Source organism: Canis aureus, chromosome 6, assembly GCF_053574225.1.
Source record: "Canis aureus isolate CA01 chromosome 6, VMU_Caureus_v.1.0, whole genome shotgun sequence".
Taxonomy (NCBI): domain Eukaryota; kingdom Metazoa; phylum Chordata; class Mammalia; order Carnivora; family Canidae; genus Canis; species Canis aureus.
The window spans coordinates 13806514-13828030 of NC_135616.1; the positions used below are offsets into that span (position 1 = coordinate 13806514).

General features: G+C 41.6%; 1 protein-coding gene and 1 long non-coding RNA gene across 2 annotated transcripts in view; one reads left to right on the forward strand and one right to left on the reverse strand.

Annotated features, from left to right (window-relative positions):
- The window catches only part of COLEC12 (collectin subfamily member 12), a 181709-nt gene extending 169521 nt beyond the window's left edge, over nucleotides 1-12188 (forward strand). Inside the window, exons 9-10 of the mRNA XM_077900205.1 lie at nucleotides 1083-1228; nucleotides 10732-12188. Of these exons, the coding sequence (XP_077756331.1) occupies nucleotides 1083-1228; nucleotides 10732-10751 (166 nt within the window). The 3' untranslated portion in view covers nucleotides 10752-12188. The remainder of the gene's footprint in view (nucleotides 1-1082; nucleotides 1229-10731) is intronic.
- The window catches only part of LOC144315536 (uncharacterized), a 76073-nt gene that overhangs the window by 8254 nt on the left and 46302 nt on the right, over nucleotides 1-21517 (reverse strand). The gene's annotated exons all lie outside the window — the stretch shown is intronic.

Genomic DNA, 21517 nt, shown 5'->3' on the forward strand with positions numbered 1-21517 from the left:
TGTGGGGGAGTCAATTTTACCTTGTCTCCTCGCTCTTTTACTGTAACTTTACCCATCCTTGCCCTCTGGTCTTATTGATACTCCTGTCAAAAGATGTAGGAAAATAGGGACTGTATCCTCAGGTGACCCCAAGACACCCTATGGCTGAAAGGGTAGTGAGTCATCGTTTATGGGAAGAGCCTTCTGCTGCACTTTTTTTTTTTTTTCAGACCCTCCACACGAGGCAAGCTTGTCTTCTCAGGCAATAACCACAAGCTTCTATGCAAGAACCTGCTTCGAAAAAGTTCAGTTTTCAAGTTTTGAGTCATGGAAGCACATCTAATTTATTGCATAGAAATAGAATCAAGAACAGCAAACTCTGGCAAAGTGGTGTTTTGAGCTGTGGCATCCAAGTGAACAAGTCCCAAGTGAACTCATCCTAAAGAAAACTTGTTTTTGAGAATTTCCCTCCCAAGAAAGGCAGTGAAATGTATGAGTCATTTTCAGTAAGATTAAATTACTTTCTTTTTAAAGCAACCAACTATCTACAACTTAGGCAGACTACCTTAACCCAGGGTTGGTAATTGCAAATTCTTGTAAACATATATCAGCTGTCCCTCCCTTTCTCTGCCTGACGCTTTGAATTGTCACAGGAAAGTTATCAGAACATGTAAGCACCCCTCTGGGTTCTCGTAAGAGTGAGAGTGTGTGAGTGTGCATTATGTCCTCAGAGTGCATATATATTCATACACAAACATATACACACATATCCAGAAGTCAGCATTCCAGTACACACTGGAAAGTTACTCATCTAACTGTATTGCCAGAAGGATCTACTCCCTCAGCATTGTGATGGAGCATCTCAATGAGTTGATTTCATTGTGGCAAAGATAACAAGCCTACAGGGAGATGCTGCATTATACACTACTTCTGCAAAACAGCTGCTTTTTATTCTGAATAAGAACAGCTTTTTAAACAGTGCCTTTTCATTCCAGGACAAATGACATGCTTCACTTTTGTGTTTTACATTTCTCTGCTGCTCTTGGGTAAAGAAAACGTTTGCATGACTTGCAAATAACACTCAATTTCTGTTTTGTTAAAAGAAATTGGAAAGCCGGACAGCCAGATGACTGGGGTCATGGCCACGGGCCTGGAGAAGACTGTGCGGGGCTGATTTATGCCGGACAGTGGAATGACTTTCAGTGTGAAGAGGTCAATAACTTCATTTGTGAAAAAGACAGAGAGACAGGTAAGAGGAGAGGGGACCTGCAGGTGACCTGCAGAGCTTATATGCTGTGAAGGGTTGAGATGTGAGGAGTATGAGGTCTCTAAACACAAGCTCCGCAATTGGGTTCCAATCCTGTTGCTGCCCCTTACTAGGGGGGCAGGTTGTTAACCTCAGGGAAATAGTAATAGTATCCTCTTTGTGGGGTCTTCATGAGAGCTTAACTAAGTTAATAAATGTGCCTGGCTTATAGAAAATAAATGTTCAGTGAACTGTTGTAGGTCATTATCTTGTAATATTGTCAGTTAATAAATTTGGTACCAGTGTTACATCTTTTATATAGAGCTCCGTACACAGACAATTTAGGTGGCCAACCATTTAATCCCACATATATTTATTGAGCATTGGATATGGGCCAGGTGCTGTGCTAGATAATGGAGGGAGATAGTCTATACCCCTTGTAAGCCAGAGGCTTTTGGATGTATATATCTTTTATTTCAAAAGATACTTATCTAAAGCTTCACTTAATACATGACTGTTTTCAGAATGGAGTGTGTTAGTTGTTTTGGGTTATTTTTTTTAAGATTTTATTTATTTGAGAGAGGGAGTGAGCGAGCAGTGGGGAGGGGCAGAAGGAGAGAGAGAGAGAGAGAGAGAAGTAGACTCCCCACTGAGCAGAGAGCCCAACTTGGGACTCGATCCCAGGACCCCAAGATCATGACCTGAGCCTAAGGTAGATGCTTAAACAACTGAGCCACCTGGGTGCCCGAACATCTTAGTTTTCTTCATCAGAACTAGATTTAAACATTTATGGTGGGAGAAGGAGGAAATGGGGAGTGAATCCTAATAAGTATGGATTTCTTTTGGGGTGTGATGAAATGTTCTAAAATTAGATACTACAAAATTGTACAAATTTGTGAATATACTACAAGCCACAAAATTGTGTACTTTCAGTGGGTGAATTATGTCTCATAAAGCCTTTATAAAAATGGTGATGGTAGGGACGCCTGGGTGGCTCAGCTGTTGGGCGTCTGCCTTTGGCCCAGGGCATGATCCTAAGGTCTTGGAATTGAATCCTGCATCAGGCTCCTGAGCTGAAATCAAGTCAGACACCTAACTGACTGAGCCACCCAGGTGCCCCTAGAAAATAGGCTTTTTTCACAGAAGGACTGAGGATATCTTCCAGCCTGCTGTCTGCCCAGTGCACTAGGGGTGGTAGTCTGCCAACAACTGTCTCTCTGATTGCTACAGCCCCACAGGACCCAGGAACCCAAGTCTCCCTGGCCTCTAGAGCCAGGCGATCAAAGGCAAACCCTTGGGCAAAAGCCAAGGTACCAGACATGTATGAAAGCTCCTTTCTAGGAGATACTGGTGCTGTGGAGCCAGGTTGAGGGTCAGAGTAAAGAGGGTGCCGGCCAGTCTCTGTCCCTGTGTGTATTCCAGTGGGCTGCCAGAGATGTGTGTTAAGTTAGGTGCCTGCCCACTGTGCCTACACTTTAATATAAGCAAATGAGCTTCTTGCATGTAAAATCTGGGTGCAATCGGCTGCCTCTGAGTCTGGTCATGGGGTGGGTTTGCTATATAGCCTTGTGGGTTCATAGATACAAGCCCCTTTGGTTTTCAAAGCTCAATATTTTGGGGACTTGTCTCTCAGGTGCAGGTCTTAAAGGTTGGAGTGCCTGATGTGGGGTTTAAACTTTTGACTCCTCAGGGAGAAGCTCTGGGTTTTGAGTTTTCCTGATTGGGGTCTCACTGTGCCAGGCGGTGGGATTTATGGCAAGATTGTGCCCCAGCCTCTCCTACCCACTTTGATGTGCGCGTGTGTGTGTGTGTGTGTGTGTGTTTCTTGTTTGCTTAATGTGTAGGAACTGCTCAGCCAAGCTTTAAGTGTTTTTCAGAGACAGCTGTCCCACTTGGTGTGTTTGTGGGACATTCCATCTTGAATCGGAAGCTGTGATTTCTTGTTTAGACATTTTCCACTCTGGTGGCTACAGAGCTTACACTTGTGGTCTCATGGGACTGGATAGATTTGCAGACTTTAAACACTGCTGCCTGAAGGTGTGACCTCCAATCAGCCTGAACCTAGGTGCTGATGGGGATCTTCCCCCTTGGGACACTGCCAGGTCCTGGCACACACTCAACTGTGGGGAGCTATTAAAAATAAAATAGGCTGGTTAAACAATTGGAATGTTTGAGGGACAACCAGGAGCCAGAGTGGGGTTGAGCGATAATGCTCCTCTCCTATCTGAGGCCACTCCTTCAAGACTGAGAAAGGTGGTTGTTCCATTTAATGCATAAAAACCAACACAAAGAGTCAAGCAAAATGAAGAAACAGAGGAAAATGTTCCAAACAAAAGAGCAAGATAAAACTGCAGGGGGGATTTAAAAAAACCCTCTTCATGAAATGGAAATAAGTAGCTTAACTGATAAAGCACTCACAATAATGGTCATAAAGATGCTCCCTGGGAGACCGGGGAAGATGATGGAATAGGAGGATCCTAAGTTCACCTTGTCACAAGGACACACCAAGGTAGCAGCTACTTCTATGCTATGAACTCCGAAAACTGGCAGAACAGACCTTCCCCAGCTAATCAGAGAGAGGAGGCCACATCATAAAAGGTAGGAGGGCCAGAGGTGTGGTTGGAAGCCAACCCCCCACCGTCACCGTGACGAACCGAAAATGGGAGGGACATCACCAGCATGGTGAGGCGGGCGAGAGGATCAGACTCCACACCCGGCACCTGCGGCACCAGGACCTTCACCAGGAAGATGGGAAGACGAGTCTTCATAACATCTGGCTTTGAAAATGAGTGGGACTTAAACTCCGGGAGAGCTGGAGAGCAATAGGAAACTGAGTCCCGGGATCCCTGGGTGGCGCAGCGGTTGGGATCCCTGGGTGGCGCAGCGGTTTAGCGCCTGCCTTTGGCCCAGGGCGCGATCCTGGAGACCCGGGATCGAATCCCACGTCGGGCTCCCGGTGCATGGAGCCTGCTTCTCCCTCTGCCTATGTCTCTGCCTCTCTCTCTCTTTCTCTCTCTCTGTGTAACTATCATAAATAAATTTAAAAAAAAATTAAAAAAAAAAAAGGAAACTGAGTCCCCACCCTTAAAGAGCCAGCATACATAATAACTCTGCCCATAATAACTCTGCCCAACAGAAGCCGCTGTTTGAAAGTGACTAACCTTTCACTAATCTTAGAACATGTGCTAAAAGGGCAGGGATCAGAAGATTTCTCTAAGAACAAAAGTGCTGGTGGGCACTATTTCTCTTTTTCCCAGCCTAGATAGCCAAGGCTTGTGTTAGCCAGTGCTAACACTCTCCATCTACCTTACATCCTCTACCCTGGCATTCGCACACACACACACACACACACACACACACACAACCCACTCACACATCTCCACAAGCATTCCTCCAAAGCAGCTCCTACCCTGCCACATCTGGCAGCCCTGGCCAGGACAGTACTACTCCAAAGTGACTCCTGTCCTGGGGAGGTGAGGAGATAACTCCACACACCAGTGTACCTGCAGTTCCTACAACTGGGCTTCTTAGCTGGCTGCACAGGGATCAAGGCCTGCCTTTTGGGGCACCTGCAGCTGTGGAAGAAAGGCTCATGGTGGACAACTAGCCTGACTTCTGGTCCTACCTATTAGTGAACTCATGGTGGCTGCTGACAGGCCTCTCAACAGCACAGGGAGCAAACTCTGCTCAGCGCACCCACAGCAGGCAAAGTAGGTCATTGTAGCTGGCTGTGTTGAAAGCAGTCACAGCTCAGCCACAATAGGAGGGCACCCCTGGAGCGCCAGGTTCTGGTGACCGGGGGCAGGGTTGTGGTGGTAGTGGTGGATTGCACTGTAGCACACCATAGGACGTCTACACAAGGCCACTACTTTCAAGATCAAGAAATGAATCTTCCCTTCCTAATACATAGAAACAAATATAGTTAGAATGAGGAGCCAGAGGGATATGGCCCAAATAAAAGAACAAGATAAAATCACAAAGAGCTAAATGAATGGACATAAACAATATGACTGATAAAGAATTCAAAGTAATGGTAGTCTCTGCACTTGAGAAAACAGTGGACGAACTCTGTGAGAACTTCAATAAAGAAATAGAAAATATAAAAAGAAGCAATTGGACCTAAAGAATTCAGTAACAAAGAATACACTAGAGGGAATCAATAGCAGATCAGAGGATGGATGCACAAGTACAGATCAGCAATCTGGAAGACAGGGTAATGGAAAGAAAGCAGCCAAGCTGAAGAGCAAGAAGGAAAAAGAATAAAAAGTGAGAGGAGGTTAAAGGGACCTTTGTGCCATCATCCAGCATGATATTATGCACATTATAGGGATCCCAGAAGGAAAAGAGAAAACGGCAGAACACTTACCTGAAAACTTCCCTAATCTAAGGAAGGAAACAGACATCCAAGTCCAAGAAGCACATAGAGCCCCTTATAAGATGAACCCAAGGATATCTGTACCAAGACACATTACTTTTTAATTGTTATGAGAATTTATGGACTAAGTGGATGATGGGTATTGAGAGGGGGCACTTGTGATGAGCACTGGGTGGTGTTATATGTAGGTGATGAATCACTAAATTCTACACCTGAAACCAGTTTTACCATACATGTTAACTTACTAGAATTTAAGTAGTAAATATGTGAAAAAAAAAATAAAAGCAACAACAGAAATGAAAAGTTATTTGCAAGGGAAACCCCATAAGCCTTATTCAGAATTGGAGAGAGATAATTTCCCAGATAATCAAAAGCTTAAAGGAGTTCATCACCACTAAACCAGCCTTACAAGAAATGTTAAAGAGACTTCCGTAAGCTAAAAAAGAGTGCTAATTAGTAACAAGAAAACATACAAAAGTATAAATCTTACTGGTAAAGGTAAATAGTAAAGATGGTAGATTAATTCCTTATAAAGCTGGTGAAGGTTAAAAGACAAAAGTAGTAAAAATAACTATATAATAAAGGAAACACAAGATAAAAAGAAATGTGAAATCAAAAACAAAATGTGGGAAGTGGGAGTAAAAATGTAGAGCTTTAGAATGCAAACTTAAGTTGTTATCAAGTTAAAATAGATGGTTATAAATATAAGGAGTTATATGTAAGTTTCATGGTAACAATAAAGCAAAACCTATAGTTGATACACAAAAGAAAATCTAAGCATACCACTAAAGAAGGTCATCAACTCACAAAAGAAGAGAGCAAGGGAAGAAGAAAGGAATAGAGAGGAACTATAAAACAAGCAAAAAAGCAATTTTTTAAATGACAGTAAATATATGCCTATCAACAATTGCTTTAAATGAATTAAATTCTCCTATCAAAAGATACGGAGTAGCTGAATGGATAAGAAAACAAGATTCATGTGTATGCTGCCAACAAGACACTTACTTCAGACATAAAGATACAGGCTGAAAGTGAAGAGATGGAAAAACAAAAACCAGAATATGGGATAGCTATATTTATATCAGACAAAATAGGCTTTAAACAAAGACCGTATAAGAGACAAAGAAGGGCATGACATAATAAAGGGGTCAGTCCAATAGGAGGATATAACATTTGTAAATATTTATAGAGCACCTAGATATATGAAACAAATATTAAGAGACCTAATAGCAACACAATAGCAATAGATACCAAAAACCAGACTTTAATACCCCACTTACATCAGTGTATAGATCATCCAAACAGAAAATCAATGAGGAAATATCAGCCTTAAACAAAGTATTAGACCAGATGGACTTAACAGACATATACCAAACACTCCACCAAAAATCAACAGAATAGGGACACATGGGTGGCTTAGTGGTTGAGCATCTGCCTTTGGCTCAGGTCGTGATCCCGGGGTCCTAGAATCAAGTCCTGTATTGGGCTCCCCACAGGGAGTTTGCTTCTCCCTCTGCCTATGTCTCTGCCTCTCTCTCTTTGTCTCTCATGAATAAATAAAATCTTTTTAAAAAATCAACAATACACATTCTTCTCAATTGTACATGATCATTCTCCAGGATAGATTATATATTAGGCCACAAAACAAGTTTCAATAAATTTAAGGAGACTGAAATCATATCAAACATCTTTTCTGACCACAATGATATAAAGTTAGAAATCAATTACAAGAAGAAAACTGGAAAACTCACTAATATGTGAAGATTAAATGACATGCTATTAAACAAGCAGTGGACCAAAGAAAAAAGAGATCAAAAAATTCCTTGAGACAAATGAAAATGGAAAAACAGCATACCAAAACTTACAGAATGCAACAAAAGCAATTCTAAAAGTTCATGGCAATAAATGCCCACCTCCATAAGCAAGAAAAACTCAGATAAACAACCAAAGTTTACATCTCAAGGAACTAGAAAATGAAGTCCAGAGTTAGTAGAAGGTAGGAAATAATAAAAAGAACAAAGGCATGCAATGCAGACTAAGAGGACAATACAAAAGCCCAATGAAAAGAAGAGCTGGTTCTATAAAAGGGTAAACGAAATCAACAAAACTATAGCTAGACTCACCAGGAAAAAAAGAAGGCAGACTCAAGTAAAATCAGAAATGAAAGTAGAGATATTACAACTGATACCATGGAAATATAAGAATCATAAGAGACTACCATGAACAATTATTGACAACAAATTTGACAAGCTAGGAGAAATGGATAAATTTCTAGAAATATAAACCTACCAAGACTGAATAACAAAGAAAATAGAATATGTGAAGAGACAAATTATTAGTAAGGAGACTGAATCAGTAATTAAAAACCTCCCAACAGAAGTCCAGGACCAGATGGCTTCACTGGTGAATTCTACCAAGCATGCAAAGAATTAATATTAACCTTCTCAACTTTTCAAAAAAAAAATTGAAGAAGAGAGAATGCTTCTAAGCTCATTTTACAAAGCCAGCATGATCTTGATACCAAAAACCAGACAGATACACTACAAGAAAATTACAGACCAACAGCCCTGGTGAACATAAATGCAAAAATCCTAAAAAAAAATATTAGCAAACTGAATTCAATAGTATATTAAAAGAATCATACACCATGATCAAGTGGAATTTATTTCAGGGAGGCAAGGATGGTTCAATATCCACACATCAACTAATGGGATACATTAACAAAATGAAAAACAAAAATAATATATCTCAATAGATGGAGAAAAGCATTTGACAAAATTCAACCTCCATTTGTAATAAAATAACTCTCAACATAGTGGATATAGATTCCTCAGCATAATAAAGGTCATATGTGACAAGCCCATAGCTAACATCATAATCAGTGGTGAAAAGCTGAAAGCTTTTTCTCTAAGATCAGGCACAAGAAAAGGATATGGCCATTCTTGCCACTTTTATTCAATGTGGTATTAGAAGTCCTAGCCTGAGAAATTAGGGGTGGAGGTGGGTGGGAGGGAGAAATGAAAGGCATCCAGATTAGAAAGGAAGAAGTAAAACTGTCACTATTTGCAAATGACATGATTTTATATATAGAAAATCCTAGACTACACACACACACACACACACAAACACAAAACCAAACTATTAGAACTAATAAATGAATCCAGCAAAGTTACAGGATACAAAACCAGTATACCAAAATCTGTTACATTTCTATATACTAATAATGAATAAGAAAAATTAAGAAAACATCTTGACTTACAGTGGCATCAAAGAGAATACCTAATAATTAACCAAGGAGGTGAAAGATTATGAGACTGAAAACTATGAGACCCTGCTGAAAGAAAATGAAGATGACATAAATAAATGCAAAGATATTCCATGCCCATGGACTGGAAAGATATTGTTAAAATGTCTATGCTATCCAAAGCAATTCAGTCCTGTCCCTATCAAAATTCCATAGGGATCTTTCACAGAAATAGAATCCTAAGATTTGTGTGGAACCACAAAGACCCCAAAGAGCCAAAGCAATCATGAGAAAGAATAAAAAAGCTAGAAGCATTTTGCTCTGTGATTTCAAACATATTGCAGAAGCATAGTAATGAATACAGTATGGTATTGGCATAAAAACAAATAGATCAATGGAACAGAATAGAGAGCCCAGAAATAAACCCACACATATGTGGTCCATTAACTGACAAAGGAGCCGAGAATATACAGCAGCAAAAGGACTGTATCTTCAATCAATAGTGTTAGGCAGACCAGACAGCCATATGTGAAAGAATGAAGTGTACATCATACACAAAAATTAACTCAAAATTGGGCAGCCTGGGTGGCTCAGCGGTTTAGTGTCTGCCTTTGGCCCAGGGCGTGATCCTGGAGACCCAGGATCAAGTCCCACGTCAGGCTTCCTGCGTGGAGCCTGCTTCTCCCTCTGCCTGTGTCTCTGCCTCTCTCTCTCTCTCTCTCTTGGTTTCTCATGAATAAATAAATAAAATCTTTAAAAAAATTAACACAAAATGTATTAAAGACTTAATTCAAGACTTAAAACCACAAAACCCCTCAAAGAATACATAGGCAGTAAACTCCTTGGCATCAGTCTTGGTGATGATTTTTTTAATCTGACACCAAAAGCAAAGGCAGCAAAGGCAAAAATAAACAAATGGGACTACATCAAACTTAGAAGCTTCTACACAGCAAAGGAAACCATAAAAAAAGGTAGCCCAAGCCTCCACTGATAGATGAATGGATAAAGAAGATGTGATACACACACACACACACACACACACACACACACACACACACACGAATACTATTCAGCCATAAAAAGAATGAAATCTTGCATTTGCAGTATCATGGATGGAGCTGGAGGGTATAATGCTAAGCAAAATAAGTGAGAGAAAGACAAATACAATTATTGACAAATATGATTATTCCACACTCATGTGGAATTTACGAAACAAAACAAATGAACAAATGGAAAAAGAGAGACAAAGCAAGGAATGGACTCTTAAACTATAGAGAACAAACTGATAGTTACCAGAGGGGAGGGGGGGCATAGGTGAAGGGGGTTAAGGAGAGCACTTGTCCTGATGAGCACCAGGTGATGTATGGAAGTGTCGAATCACTGTAGTGTACACCTGAAACTAATATAACACTGTTAACTAGCTGGAATTAAAATAGAAACTTTAAAAAGTTATAAGAAAAAAATTTTTTCTAACTACTTATGATAACAGATGTTAAATACACTTACTGTCGTGATCATTTCACAATATATACAAATATCAAGGCATATTGTACACCTGAAACTAATGTTTATGTCAGTTATATCTCAATTTTTAAAAAAGGAAGAAATTACTTTTTTCTTCTAGAGGTTGTGAAGTGACCCAGACTTGTCATTTGGTTTGCCTTGTTTGGCCATTTGAGATCTGAGTTGAGCCCAGAATAGGCTTCTTCAAAAAGAAATTTACCTTTAGTCAATCTGAATAGGAACTTATAGGCATTTCTTTGAAAAAATAATTGAATGATGTATTTTGGAATCTTTCCTATAAAAAAATACATGTTCCTTTTTTGAATTATACATTACATTATTCTTTAAGAAAAACTAATGCCCATTATTTTCCCTCTCTTTTAGTACTATCATCTGCATTATAATGGACTGTGATGTAAAAACGAGCAAATTTCTGGATGGTTCTCAAAGGCAAAAAAGGATACTTCTTTCTGATTGTATCACCTCCTCCAGATTGGAAAAAAAGCACTGAAAACCAATTACTGAAAAAATTGACATCTGGTTATCTTTACCATCCTTCGTTACTCAAGGACTTCAGGACTAAAATGTTCCCCCAGTATATGACATATTGATTTTCAGTATGCAAATGGACTGAATCACATATATTTTTCTCAACCAGTAACTGCACAATTATGCAAATCACATCTTCCAAAGTATGGATTGCTCCAATCAGAAAAAAGGCTATCATTGGTTGTTGAGTTCTAGGAAGAACTTAAACTGTACTGTGTAAACAGTACCTTACATTTCTAAAATCCCAAATGTAAGAAAAATATGCAGACATACAGATATATAGGTCAACTTAGTAATAATATGAAATATACTTAAAGAGCTTTTAAAACTTTGTATTTTTGTACAAAATATTTGCCTTTTTACAATTTTTTCCTTTTCTTCCTTTTTTTTTTTTTGTCATTTTACCAATATAATACATGGAGCCAAAGAAAACAATAATGGTACTAATAAAAAAACTCCTAGGGTTTCTTGTCAGATTTAATTCTACCCAATGGCAAAGAATTTTTTTCAGTTGTGGTTTTAAAAGAATAATTAAATATATGTGTGGATATATATATATTTTTTAATGTAGCATTTCCTCAGAGGAGTCAATCACTTGAAATGTCTACAAATATCCTTGCAGGGTTTGCCAGGGTAGGTCAAGCCTGAGTATATACATGGCTCAGTCAAGTGGGCGGCATATCGAGCTCATCACCAGCCAACGTTCTTGCTGTGTGTGCCTGGCCGGGCCCAGAGGAAGTGGTCAACTCAGGATGTGCTTCTACTTCATTTTGGTGGAGTTAGGGGTGGTGGAGAGGTATCTGTTGGAAAAGAGAGCGTTTAGAAAACCCTGTTTTATGGCTGAGGTATGAATGTGCTTGGTATCAGACCCGTAGTCGAGCTGCTAGTGACCGTCAGGACAGTATGGCGTCATACCAACCAATGGCAGAGATGCGAGAAAGGTAGGGACAGCTATATGCTACCTGGAAAGTTTATATTTCCTTAATTCAGGTTCCAAAAAACAACTCCAAGGCACAGGCAGGATGAAATGCAAGAGTAAGCTTTTGGCTACTACGTTGAACTGTTGGCAAAGAACCTTTCCTCTGAGCCCATCCTCCTCCTACTCTTGACTTGCCATTGAAAACTCTAACATGGAATGTGCTGAAAATAGGCCTTAGATAAAATTGATGCTCCAAGGCAAGATTTCCATCCAGCAGAATTCCCCCTCCTCCCCTTCCAAGGAGCTCCCCAGGCAGTGCTGCTACCTATCCCAAATAAAATGATAAAAGAATAAAGACAGAGTTTGACTTTCACACCTGCAGCTGTGTGGACTATGTTGTCTTACCCCTGGTCACCATTCATACCATCCCCCATCTCTGCCGCCAAAAATGACCATCTTGTCAGCACCTTTATGCCCTACTGTCCTGTCCATGGGGCCTGGTCAGGTTGGCAGGACCCACCGTCACCTGGGCTCTGTGATGCCAGATAAGCGCTGGACTCCAGTATGTCTTCAGGCTCAAGACATTTCATAGATTAAACCAAGTCTTTTTCATCCTTTTCCTGTTTAAGTGTCAGTTAAGGTCTGTGCCTAGAAGCAATTTAAACGTCTGATGCCACCACGAGAAGGGAAGAGTGCAAGCTCCCAGAGCCAAGGTTGTTGCTCTCCCAGCCCTTACCTTGCAGGGCTGTCATCACCAGGCACTAGAGAAGTGCTAGAGGCAGCCAGTTGCACGCCACCTCCCAAGAGCCCTGTGAAGCAGGCCTTGCAACTCTCCCCATGGACAGAAGAGGGGAAGGTCTCAAAGAGGTGACATGGTTTCCTGGGTCACACCATTGCCAAGGAGTAAGACAGGAATCAGGCTTGAGCTCTGAAAATGTTTTAATGTTCTTTAGGAACCAGGGTCCTTCTTAATAACACACTGAACAAAATCAAACAAGTATCACACATGATGCCTCATGTACTTCTCTGTACATTTAGCTATTTATACACCAGGCTTCTGTTCACCTACTCACAACCATGCTGCTCTTTTGGGAGGAGAGATATAGTGAACTATGATGAGGTCTTCAGGCACCTGATTTGCTACATGCTGAGCGAAGAAGGAAACGTTTTTCTTCCTAAATGGCTCTTGAAAGAATGAATGCACAGCCAGGAAGAAAAAACCCTTTCTTTTCCTTTTCTATTATCAATGTTCATCAGTGCTCCCCTACGACTCTTCCAATTTATAGGAGTTAAAATTTAAGCTAAAGCAGACAATAAATGGTAATAGCCACCCCCCATTTAAAAAACCAGATGTTTAAGGAAGTAGGAAGCTATATAAATCAGATAACAATGCCAAGCATGTTTTTTGCCTCAGATGACAAAGCTGGACTCTTCTTGAAAAAGTAAGCATATTAACTCACTCATGACTCAAGTCATTCAAGAATGATAACAGTTAAAATATGTTTGGCATTTTTGCATACATTATCTCTTCTAATCTTCATGCAAAACTTACTGTCCTTTATCTTTTTAAAGATTTTATTTATTTGAGAGAGAGAGCATGAGTGGGGTGAGGGGCAGAAGGAGAGAGATAATCACAAGCAGGCTCCCTGCTGAGGATGAACACGGCCCCCCATCCCCAACTCGGGGCTTAATCTCACAACCCCGAGATCATGACCTGAGCTGAAATCACAAGTCAGAGCCTTAAGTGACAGAGCCACCCAGGTGCCCCTTGTCCCTACTTTAGAAATGAGGAAACAGGTTATTTGGAAGACTTGTTGCCCACATAGCTGTTACAGTTGCCTTCAAAAATGCAATTGTGATCAGGTTCTCATTCTTAATTCAAAATCCAAGTCCATCCTACCCCACATACCCAGCCTAACATCTTCCAAAAGATCCCAGGTTCCCAACCACAGCTCCAGGCTCTCCATCTACAACCCCATCCTCTCCCCGCCCAATGCACCAAAACAGCCTTCCAAGCCACCTGCACTTTTCCCCATGCTCTTTCTGACCCTCATACTCTACCTGGACTCCTTCCCTGTCCTTTATACTTGGAAAGAACCTTCCTTAAGACTCAGCCTCAACATCACTTCTTGTCTGAATCTTTTCCCAACAAACACACCCTGAAAATAGAGTTGATTCCTCTTTCTATGCCAAATACCATGCACAAGTGCTCTATATGAAACGGAAGAAAACTCCTTCACTGTTTTAGATGATCTACAGATTAGTCTCAAGACCTAAAAATGACTGAATTGAGAAGAGAGAAAGGTGAATATGGCCAGTCAGTTACAAATCTTTTAAGAGCACTGAGGAGTGCGAGAGGCCAAGCAGGAGAAATGAAAGAATTCATGTTGCTAATAGCTGGTTATTACACATCCAGTATATTGGATGTAAGTATATTATACATATTATTCCATCAACATGAAGATAGAATGAAAAGAATCAGATATAAAAGAGATTCATTCCATTACCAAAGCATGGTCCTGACTGAGAATAACTTTAGAAACCTTTTCTAAATGGTAGTGTGGAAAAAAAAAAAAATAAATGGTAGTGTGATCAAGTCTCTCTTCATGTTATACTCAACAATTTTCCAAGTACAGGTAGACTTTCCAATCTTTCTGAGGTGTTTCTCTGTACAATAGTTCCATTTTCCTAGGAAGAATCCCTTAAGGGCATGGTGCCATTTTTATTTTATAAATCACAAAGCAGATGTTGAAAAGATTTTGCTTCACCTGTTCATCTTTTTTCCTCCCTTCCTAGATATTCTCGTTCAAATAAGTACATAGCATGCCCACTTGGGCAAAAATCCAAAGAAAAGCAGGCTTAAGAAAACCAACGTGGACACCCGGGTGGCTCAGTGGTTGGGGCATCTACCTTCGGCTCAGGGTGTGTTCCAGGAGTCCCAGGATCGAGTCCCGCATTGGGCTCCCTGCATGGAGCCTGCTTCTCCCTCTGCCTATGTTTCTGCCTCCCTCTCTCTGGGTCTCTCACGAATGAATAAAATCTTAAAAAAAAAAAATGAAAAAAAGAAAGAAAACCAACTTTAGGGCTCCTTGATGGCTGAGTTGGCTAAGTGTCTGCTTTTGGTTCAGGTCATGATCCCAGGGTCCTGGGATGGAGTCCCACCCTAGGCTCCCTGCTCAACAGAGAGTTTGCTTCTCCCTCTCTTTCTGCCCCTCCCCCACTTGTGCATGCTCTCTCTCTCAAATAAATAAAATCTTTAAAGAAAAATGGGCATAACCAAAGGGTCTCAATTTAGTCTTCTTGACCAGGTATGGAGAATTGTCCTTTGGCTAGTCTTCTAATCTTTGGTGCCAGAGTTTGCTATATTCTTTACATGTCACTCATTGCCGTGACCCACTAAATCATGTCTGGAAAGCTGCAGGGAATTATAAGCTTCTTAATATCAATTCCTGTGCCATGCATGGAGCAGGAGCCACGCCAGGCCTGACATAAGCTCAAAATCCTGGCTATATAGTAGCTATAAAAGCACCTACTGTAGATTAGGAACTTGACATATCTATATCCAATCCCTATGCAAGAAAATGAAAGATCTGATTAAATAATTTCCAAAAAACTGGGCTTTGAACCCATGGTCACCTAACTTCCTGCCCTCTATATACTCTCCTATACTCCCAACTGAGAGCCTAGGCTTTGCACATTACATTTTGGTTTTTGGCACAAGAAATCTCAAGCCACCAAGATTACTTCTCTCTTTCTAACAGAACCGGAGAGATAATGTAGGAATCCTGATTTGCACAGTTTAGATAAAAGTGCTAGACCAATCCCTTCGATACTGATGAGCAAAGAGGCTTAAGTTGACTTGGCACCAAATGCCACAGATGTTCAAAGAGGTTAGTTTGAAGAAACCACCCTAGATGTTAGAGTAGCTGGACCTCTCACAGAATTTTCTGATATAATTAGTGGCAAATGAGGAGAAATGGGCTTTGGAGCCAAATGGGCCAAGTTTGGAATCCTGCTTTCTACTTCCGGGCACAATGCTCAAACAAGAGGCAAGTAATTCTCTCCCCTCATTTCCCTCCTTTGTCCAGCAGGCCCTCTGGTCACATACAGCATTGGTCTAGAACTGGTTCAGAACTGGCATTACCTGTCCTGATATCATAAGGGAAACTGCACTGACAGCTCACTGATAATGCATCCTTTCAAAATATGAGATGGGGGACGCCTGGGTGGCTCAATGGTTGGGCATCTGCCTTCGTTTCAGGGTGTGACCCTGAAGTCCCGGGATCAAATCCCACATTGGGCTCCCCGCATGGAACCTGCTTTTGCCTCTGCCTGTGTCTCTGTCTCTCTCTGTGTGTCTCTTATGAATAAATAAAATCTTTAAAAAAAATTTTTTTAAATACAAAATGGGGGTGACATGGCAAGAAACTAAAATTGTGAGATCTCTTCTCCCTTACATCAGTAATACTGAAAAACAAAAACAAAAACAAAAACGTATCTTTTTCTGCCATCCCTTCTACTGGGTATCAGAGTAGAGGCTCCTATGAATTTGTATTAGTTACAGACCTGGCTGTTGAAATAAAGACCCCAAATAATGAGCCAAAAAAAGATGGAGGCTTCTTTCCCTCACATCTAACTCTGCACAAGAGCAGCCCAGGGGGCCACCCTCCTGGTGTCTTCTTGCTTTGCCATCCTGAAGCTATTCCCCTGAGGTATGGACCAAGAAGGCTCAGCACCACACCCACATTCCAGGAGGCAGGCTTGGGGAGAGGTGAGGAAAGAAGTTAATCCCTTTAAGGGCAGAAAGTCTATAGCTAGAACTCCATCAAACAGCCTCACTTAATTGCAAGGGATGCTGGGAGATGCAGTCTCTAGCTGTGAAATAGTCACATGTCAAGCTAAAAATTCCATTGTGATAAAAGGGAGAATGGATATGGGAGGAGGGGGGACTATAAATAGTAGTTGTACCACCAAATCTGCTCACACTAATTCCCCTCCTGTGCAATCTGTTTTCCACCTTGCCCTTGTAGGGAGACTTTGGTGGGCTAAATTACTCGCTCCAATTCCTCTACCTCCTGTATCCACCCCTTTCCCATGCAAGCCAGCAATTTCCCCACCTCTCTGGGAGGAGGGGCTCTTCCTGCCTCTTGACTTTGGGCTCAGCCATATGATTGATTTGCTTTGGCCATTATTGGTGGGTGTGACATGACCAAAGGCTTAAGAAGTGCTAAGGTCACTGCCCTCTTATACATCAGCCATCACCTTGAGGAGGGGGCTTCCCTGGTAGCTGCTGCCCTTGCAGCCTGGGCTATAGAAAGAACACACATAGGGCACCTGGGTGGTTAAGTTGGTTAAGAGTCTGCCTTCAGCTCAAGTCATGATCCCAGGGTCCTGAGATAAAGTCCCACATTGGTCTCCCTGCTGAGCAGAGAGTCTGCTTCTCTCTCTCCCTCTGCCCATGCTGTCTCTCTCTCACTCTCTCTCACTCACATTCACGCTTGCACCCTCTCTCAAATAAATAAATAAGATCTAAAAAGAAAAGGAACACATATAGAACAAAACTGCCCCCACTAAGACATACCTGCAACAAGCAGCAAAACCACCTCAACCTTCAGAGCCTTCAGGAGAGTCACCCAGCCAACCCACAGACCCATGAAATGTATATTTCATTGAGATTTGGAGGTTGTTTATTACACAGCATTATTGGAGCAAGAGCTAACTGATACGGGTCCTTGAGTCTAACCCAGTTCTACATATGGCTATTTTCTGTTTGTCCCTCCAGATCCCTTTTCCAGCATTCTCTGGACTTTGGAAGGTTAAATCTTTATGGATTTCCTTGGTTTCTGGCTTCCAATTGGTTTGGACAATGAAAAGCACTGGCAGGAGAGAAATAGCAAAGTGGAGCATTTATTTCCCTGACCATCTCCCTGCATCTCTCTACCAAAGGCCATATCTCTTGTTAGGTGGTCCAGCTCTCTCCCTGGGTCCAGGAGTGGCAACTTCCTCCTGCCCCCAGTAATGGCTTACAGCTGCACTAGCTCCAAGATTCTATACTAGCCTTTATAGTTTTCCGTAAACCTGCCACAGCTTTGTCAGTTACCCCTTTATTATACTCTCCTCCATTACCCAGCTTGACTGTGCCATCTTTTCCTTTTTGGACCCTGATACCCTTTCTGCTTTCACCCCATCACCCCCTCTATGCCTCTACCCTGCCAAGTAGTGTGTCCCCCACCTCTTCTTCAAGGGTCCAAACATGACTCCCCTTTCAAGGCATACTCCCTCTTTCAAAACACTTCCTCCAAGATCTCCAGCTCCTAGTGAGTTCTCCCCTCCCTTAATTCCCCCAAGATCAACCACCCAAACCAAATTGTCCATACTTTGCTTTATACCAAAGCACAGCAGTCTGTAAGCTGTGCTCTGGGGAGCCAAGGGATCTTGTGAAGGTGCCACAGCAGTTGGGAGGAGGGTATTTGCAGAGCAAATGGAGCTCCAGATCACTTTTCAGATGGCTTTGAATTTATCTCATATATGAGGTTTCATTTGAGGTTCACTGTTTCAAAAAAAGTTTGAAAACTTTGATGCAGTACACTAATCTTTAATGTTTTATGCATTAAGTCGTACCTCCCCAAAAGAGATAAAATCAATTAAAAAATCTCCAAAATCCAGGAACTTGTATTATCCCTTTGCTATATCTGGATGATGGACAGATGGAAGGATGGAAGCATAGATGGACAGAAACATAGATGTGTAGATGAATGTTATGGAGGGATGGACGAATGGATGCATGCATCCATGGAGAGAGAGAGAGAGAGAGAGATGGATGGAGGCATGTATGAGAAGGCTCTGGTGCCATCATAAGCAGTTTCTTCACAGGCTATACCTACTTGCTCATGATCTATAGAAACATGTCTTTTTGCTCCTATACAAATCACCCTGGAAGTATCTCTCCTGAAACTTCAAACTCCAAAAGGTCAACTTAAGGGGAGCTGAAGGTCACAAGGGATGTGGGCAATGCTGCTGAACTCAGTTGCACTAAGCAGCTCCAGATGGCACTAGGATCTGAGGGGAAACTGATGTAAGAGGAATGGCACAAAAGCCTGGAGCTATGGGAATAAAAAAGCAAGAGTCCTAGGGGATGAACAAACATGTCTTTAAAAACCTATAATTCTGGGGACACCTGGGTGGCTCAGTTGGTTAAGCATCCAACTCTTGATTTCAGCTCAGGTCATGATCTCAGGGTCATGAGATGGAGTCCCATGTTGGGCTCCATGCTGAGTGTGGAGCCTGCTTAAGATTCTCTCTCCCTCTCCCTCTGGCGCTCCCCACCACTCACTATCTCCTTCTCTCTTAAAAAACAAAACAAAACAAACACCATGAAAACTGTAATTCTGGCCCCCAAATACTTCCCAGCTCCAATTATGTTTCTCAGCTCTACCATCATGTTCATTGATAGCAAAATGAATAAAGTAATCATTTCTCCCTCACTTAATCAGCATATACAATGGTCATATGTGTTGTAGCATTCATATTACCTTGTTTTTGATGGTGACAATTACTTGTTTCTTAATAACTGTTTGCTTTGCCTCCATTTGAACAATACAATGTGAAAAGAAGCTGTTTTTTTCTCCAATGGTATAGTTTGAGGCCCATTTCATTTATTAGTCTGGATTTCAGTTCCTATAAGATGCCACTTAATAGACACTCTGCAAAACAATAATCATTTTATACTTAATTTCACTATTTCAACCTTGTATCTACTGCTTTTCAGAGTGAGAGGTGCAAGGAATCCCAAATCAACAGGCACAAGGAATTGTAACCAGCACCTTCATCCAGATGCTGACATTTCTCAAAAGGAAAAAAAAAAAGCCTAGAAAAATTAGATGATGGATGGATGACAGATAGAAAGGTAAGATGGCTAGCTAGCTACATGCATACATACATACATGCATACAATGGAAGGGAGAGAGGAAGAGATTGAGGGTTGGCTAAGAGAAAGCTATTAGTTTTTAACCCAGAGTCCATCTGAAAGGGTTTTTTTCAGGGGAAAAAAAGCTTTGCCTTCCAAGTCCACTGAAGTCCTCCACTTGCTCCATGAGGAGCCTGAATTTTAGATTATGACAGAAAAGGAGAAGCTGGCTCTACTGCACATATCTTGCTGAGAAAATGAAAAAATCATCGCCTCAAATCATTTTTGGTTACTTTTCAACTCTAAAGCTATAGTGTTTGGAAGTTACAGAACTTCCCAGAAATTACCTTTCCCTGTTTTTATTACAGGCAACAAGACCACATGCATTGCATTTTCCACAGTCTACTCTAAGAATTGGTGCCTTGCTCACCTGGCCCTGGCATTTGGGATTGCTGCTTTCCTCCTCCTAGGGAGACAATTTCCTCTCTGTAATTCAGTTCGCTGACTTGTCCTCTGGAACAACAGGTACATAGGGAGACCAGAGCAGGAGAAGCCCGGAACCCGGCATGTTATCCAAATAGAGGTAGAAAATGAACCTCCCCAGGAGCAGATGTGCCAGGACAGGCTGGTCCCAGCAGCATAAAATCCCCATGGACAGCTACATGGCACCAGTGAAAAGCAGGCAAGGTTGATCTCCTGCTGCACTCCTACTGTAAACCTTTGAATGAATTCTAGAGTCTTAACCTTTCTGTTCCAGCCCCTCTGGGATTTCTGAGAAATCATCTTATGCTTAGTATTAGAGATTATGTAAGAAAAGACCATTTCTCATAAGAAAATAAATCAATCCCTCAAGATTAGTACGGTAATGTCCCAGACCACAGAGCCTGATATGTCCCTAAGCTTCACATTCTCCTGAGGCCTACACGGATCCTTGCAGTCATCACAGCAGAAAAGAAAGTGTTGCCCTTTTGACACTCATACCCAAATATGGACCAAATCTCTTCCTTTCGTCCTCTAGGTTAGAAGCTCTGAAGAAGTCTTTGCACTAAATGCTAGTGCACAATAAGAGGCAAATGGCCACAAAGAGTAACCAACTGCTAGACAACCAGAGCTCAGTGTCCACAGAAGACTCCAGGGCAAAGAGGTCTCATCAGGATTGTACCCTTTGTAGCTGCAGCTTGCTTCCAGGCATCACCTGTTTTGTTTTGTTTTTTTAAGATTTTTATTTATTTATTTATGAAAGACACACAGAGAGAGACAGGGACACAGAGGGAGAAGCAGGTTCCCTGCAGGGATCCTGATGCAGACTCAGTCCGGACCTAGGATCATGCCCTGAGCCAAAGGCAGACGCTAAACTGCTGAGCCACCAAGGCGTCCCCAGGCATCACCTTTAAAACCTTCCATCCAAGAGCACCTTGTAGGCATCTAGCTCCTTGAGGTGCTCTTCTCCTACTTACCCAGACCCATCATCCACCCTGAAGGACATTTGTCTTAGGTTGTTAACAGAAAAGCAGACCTCAGCCTTGAGGCAAGATTCGAATCTTGCTCTACAGGGGTCTGCACCAGAATAACCAAACCCCCATAAACCCCTCAAGCCATTAATATAAGAGAGGAAGGAAGTGGTGGGAGGGAAAAGGCAAACCTTGGTACAAAGGCCGGGAAGGGGACACTTCACTAAAGAAGCGTATCTCCAAAGGCGGACTCAGTTATTGTGGGGAAGAATCTGGGAATAGGGAATAAAAGGGAGAGGTGACATTTATTCACGGACCTTGATTTTTTTTTCCTTATCTTTACAG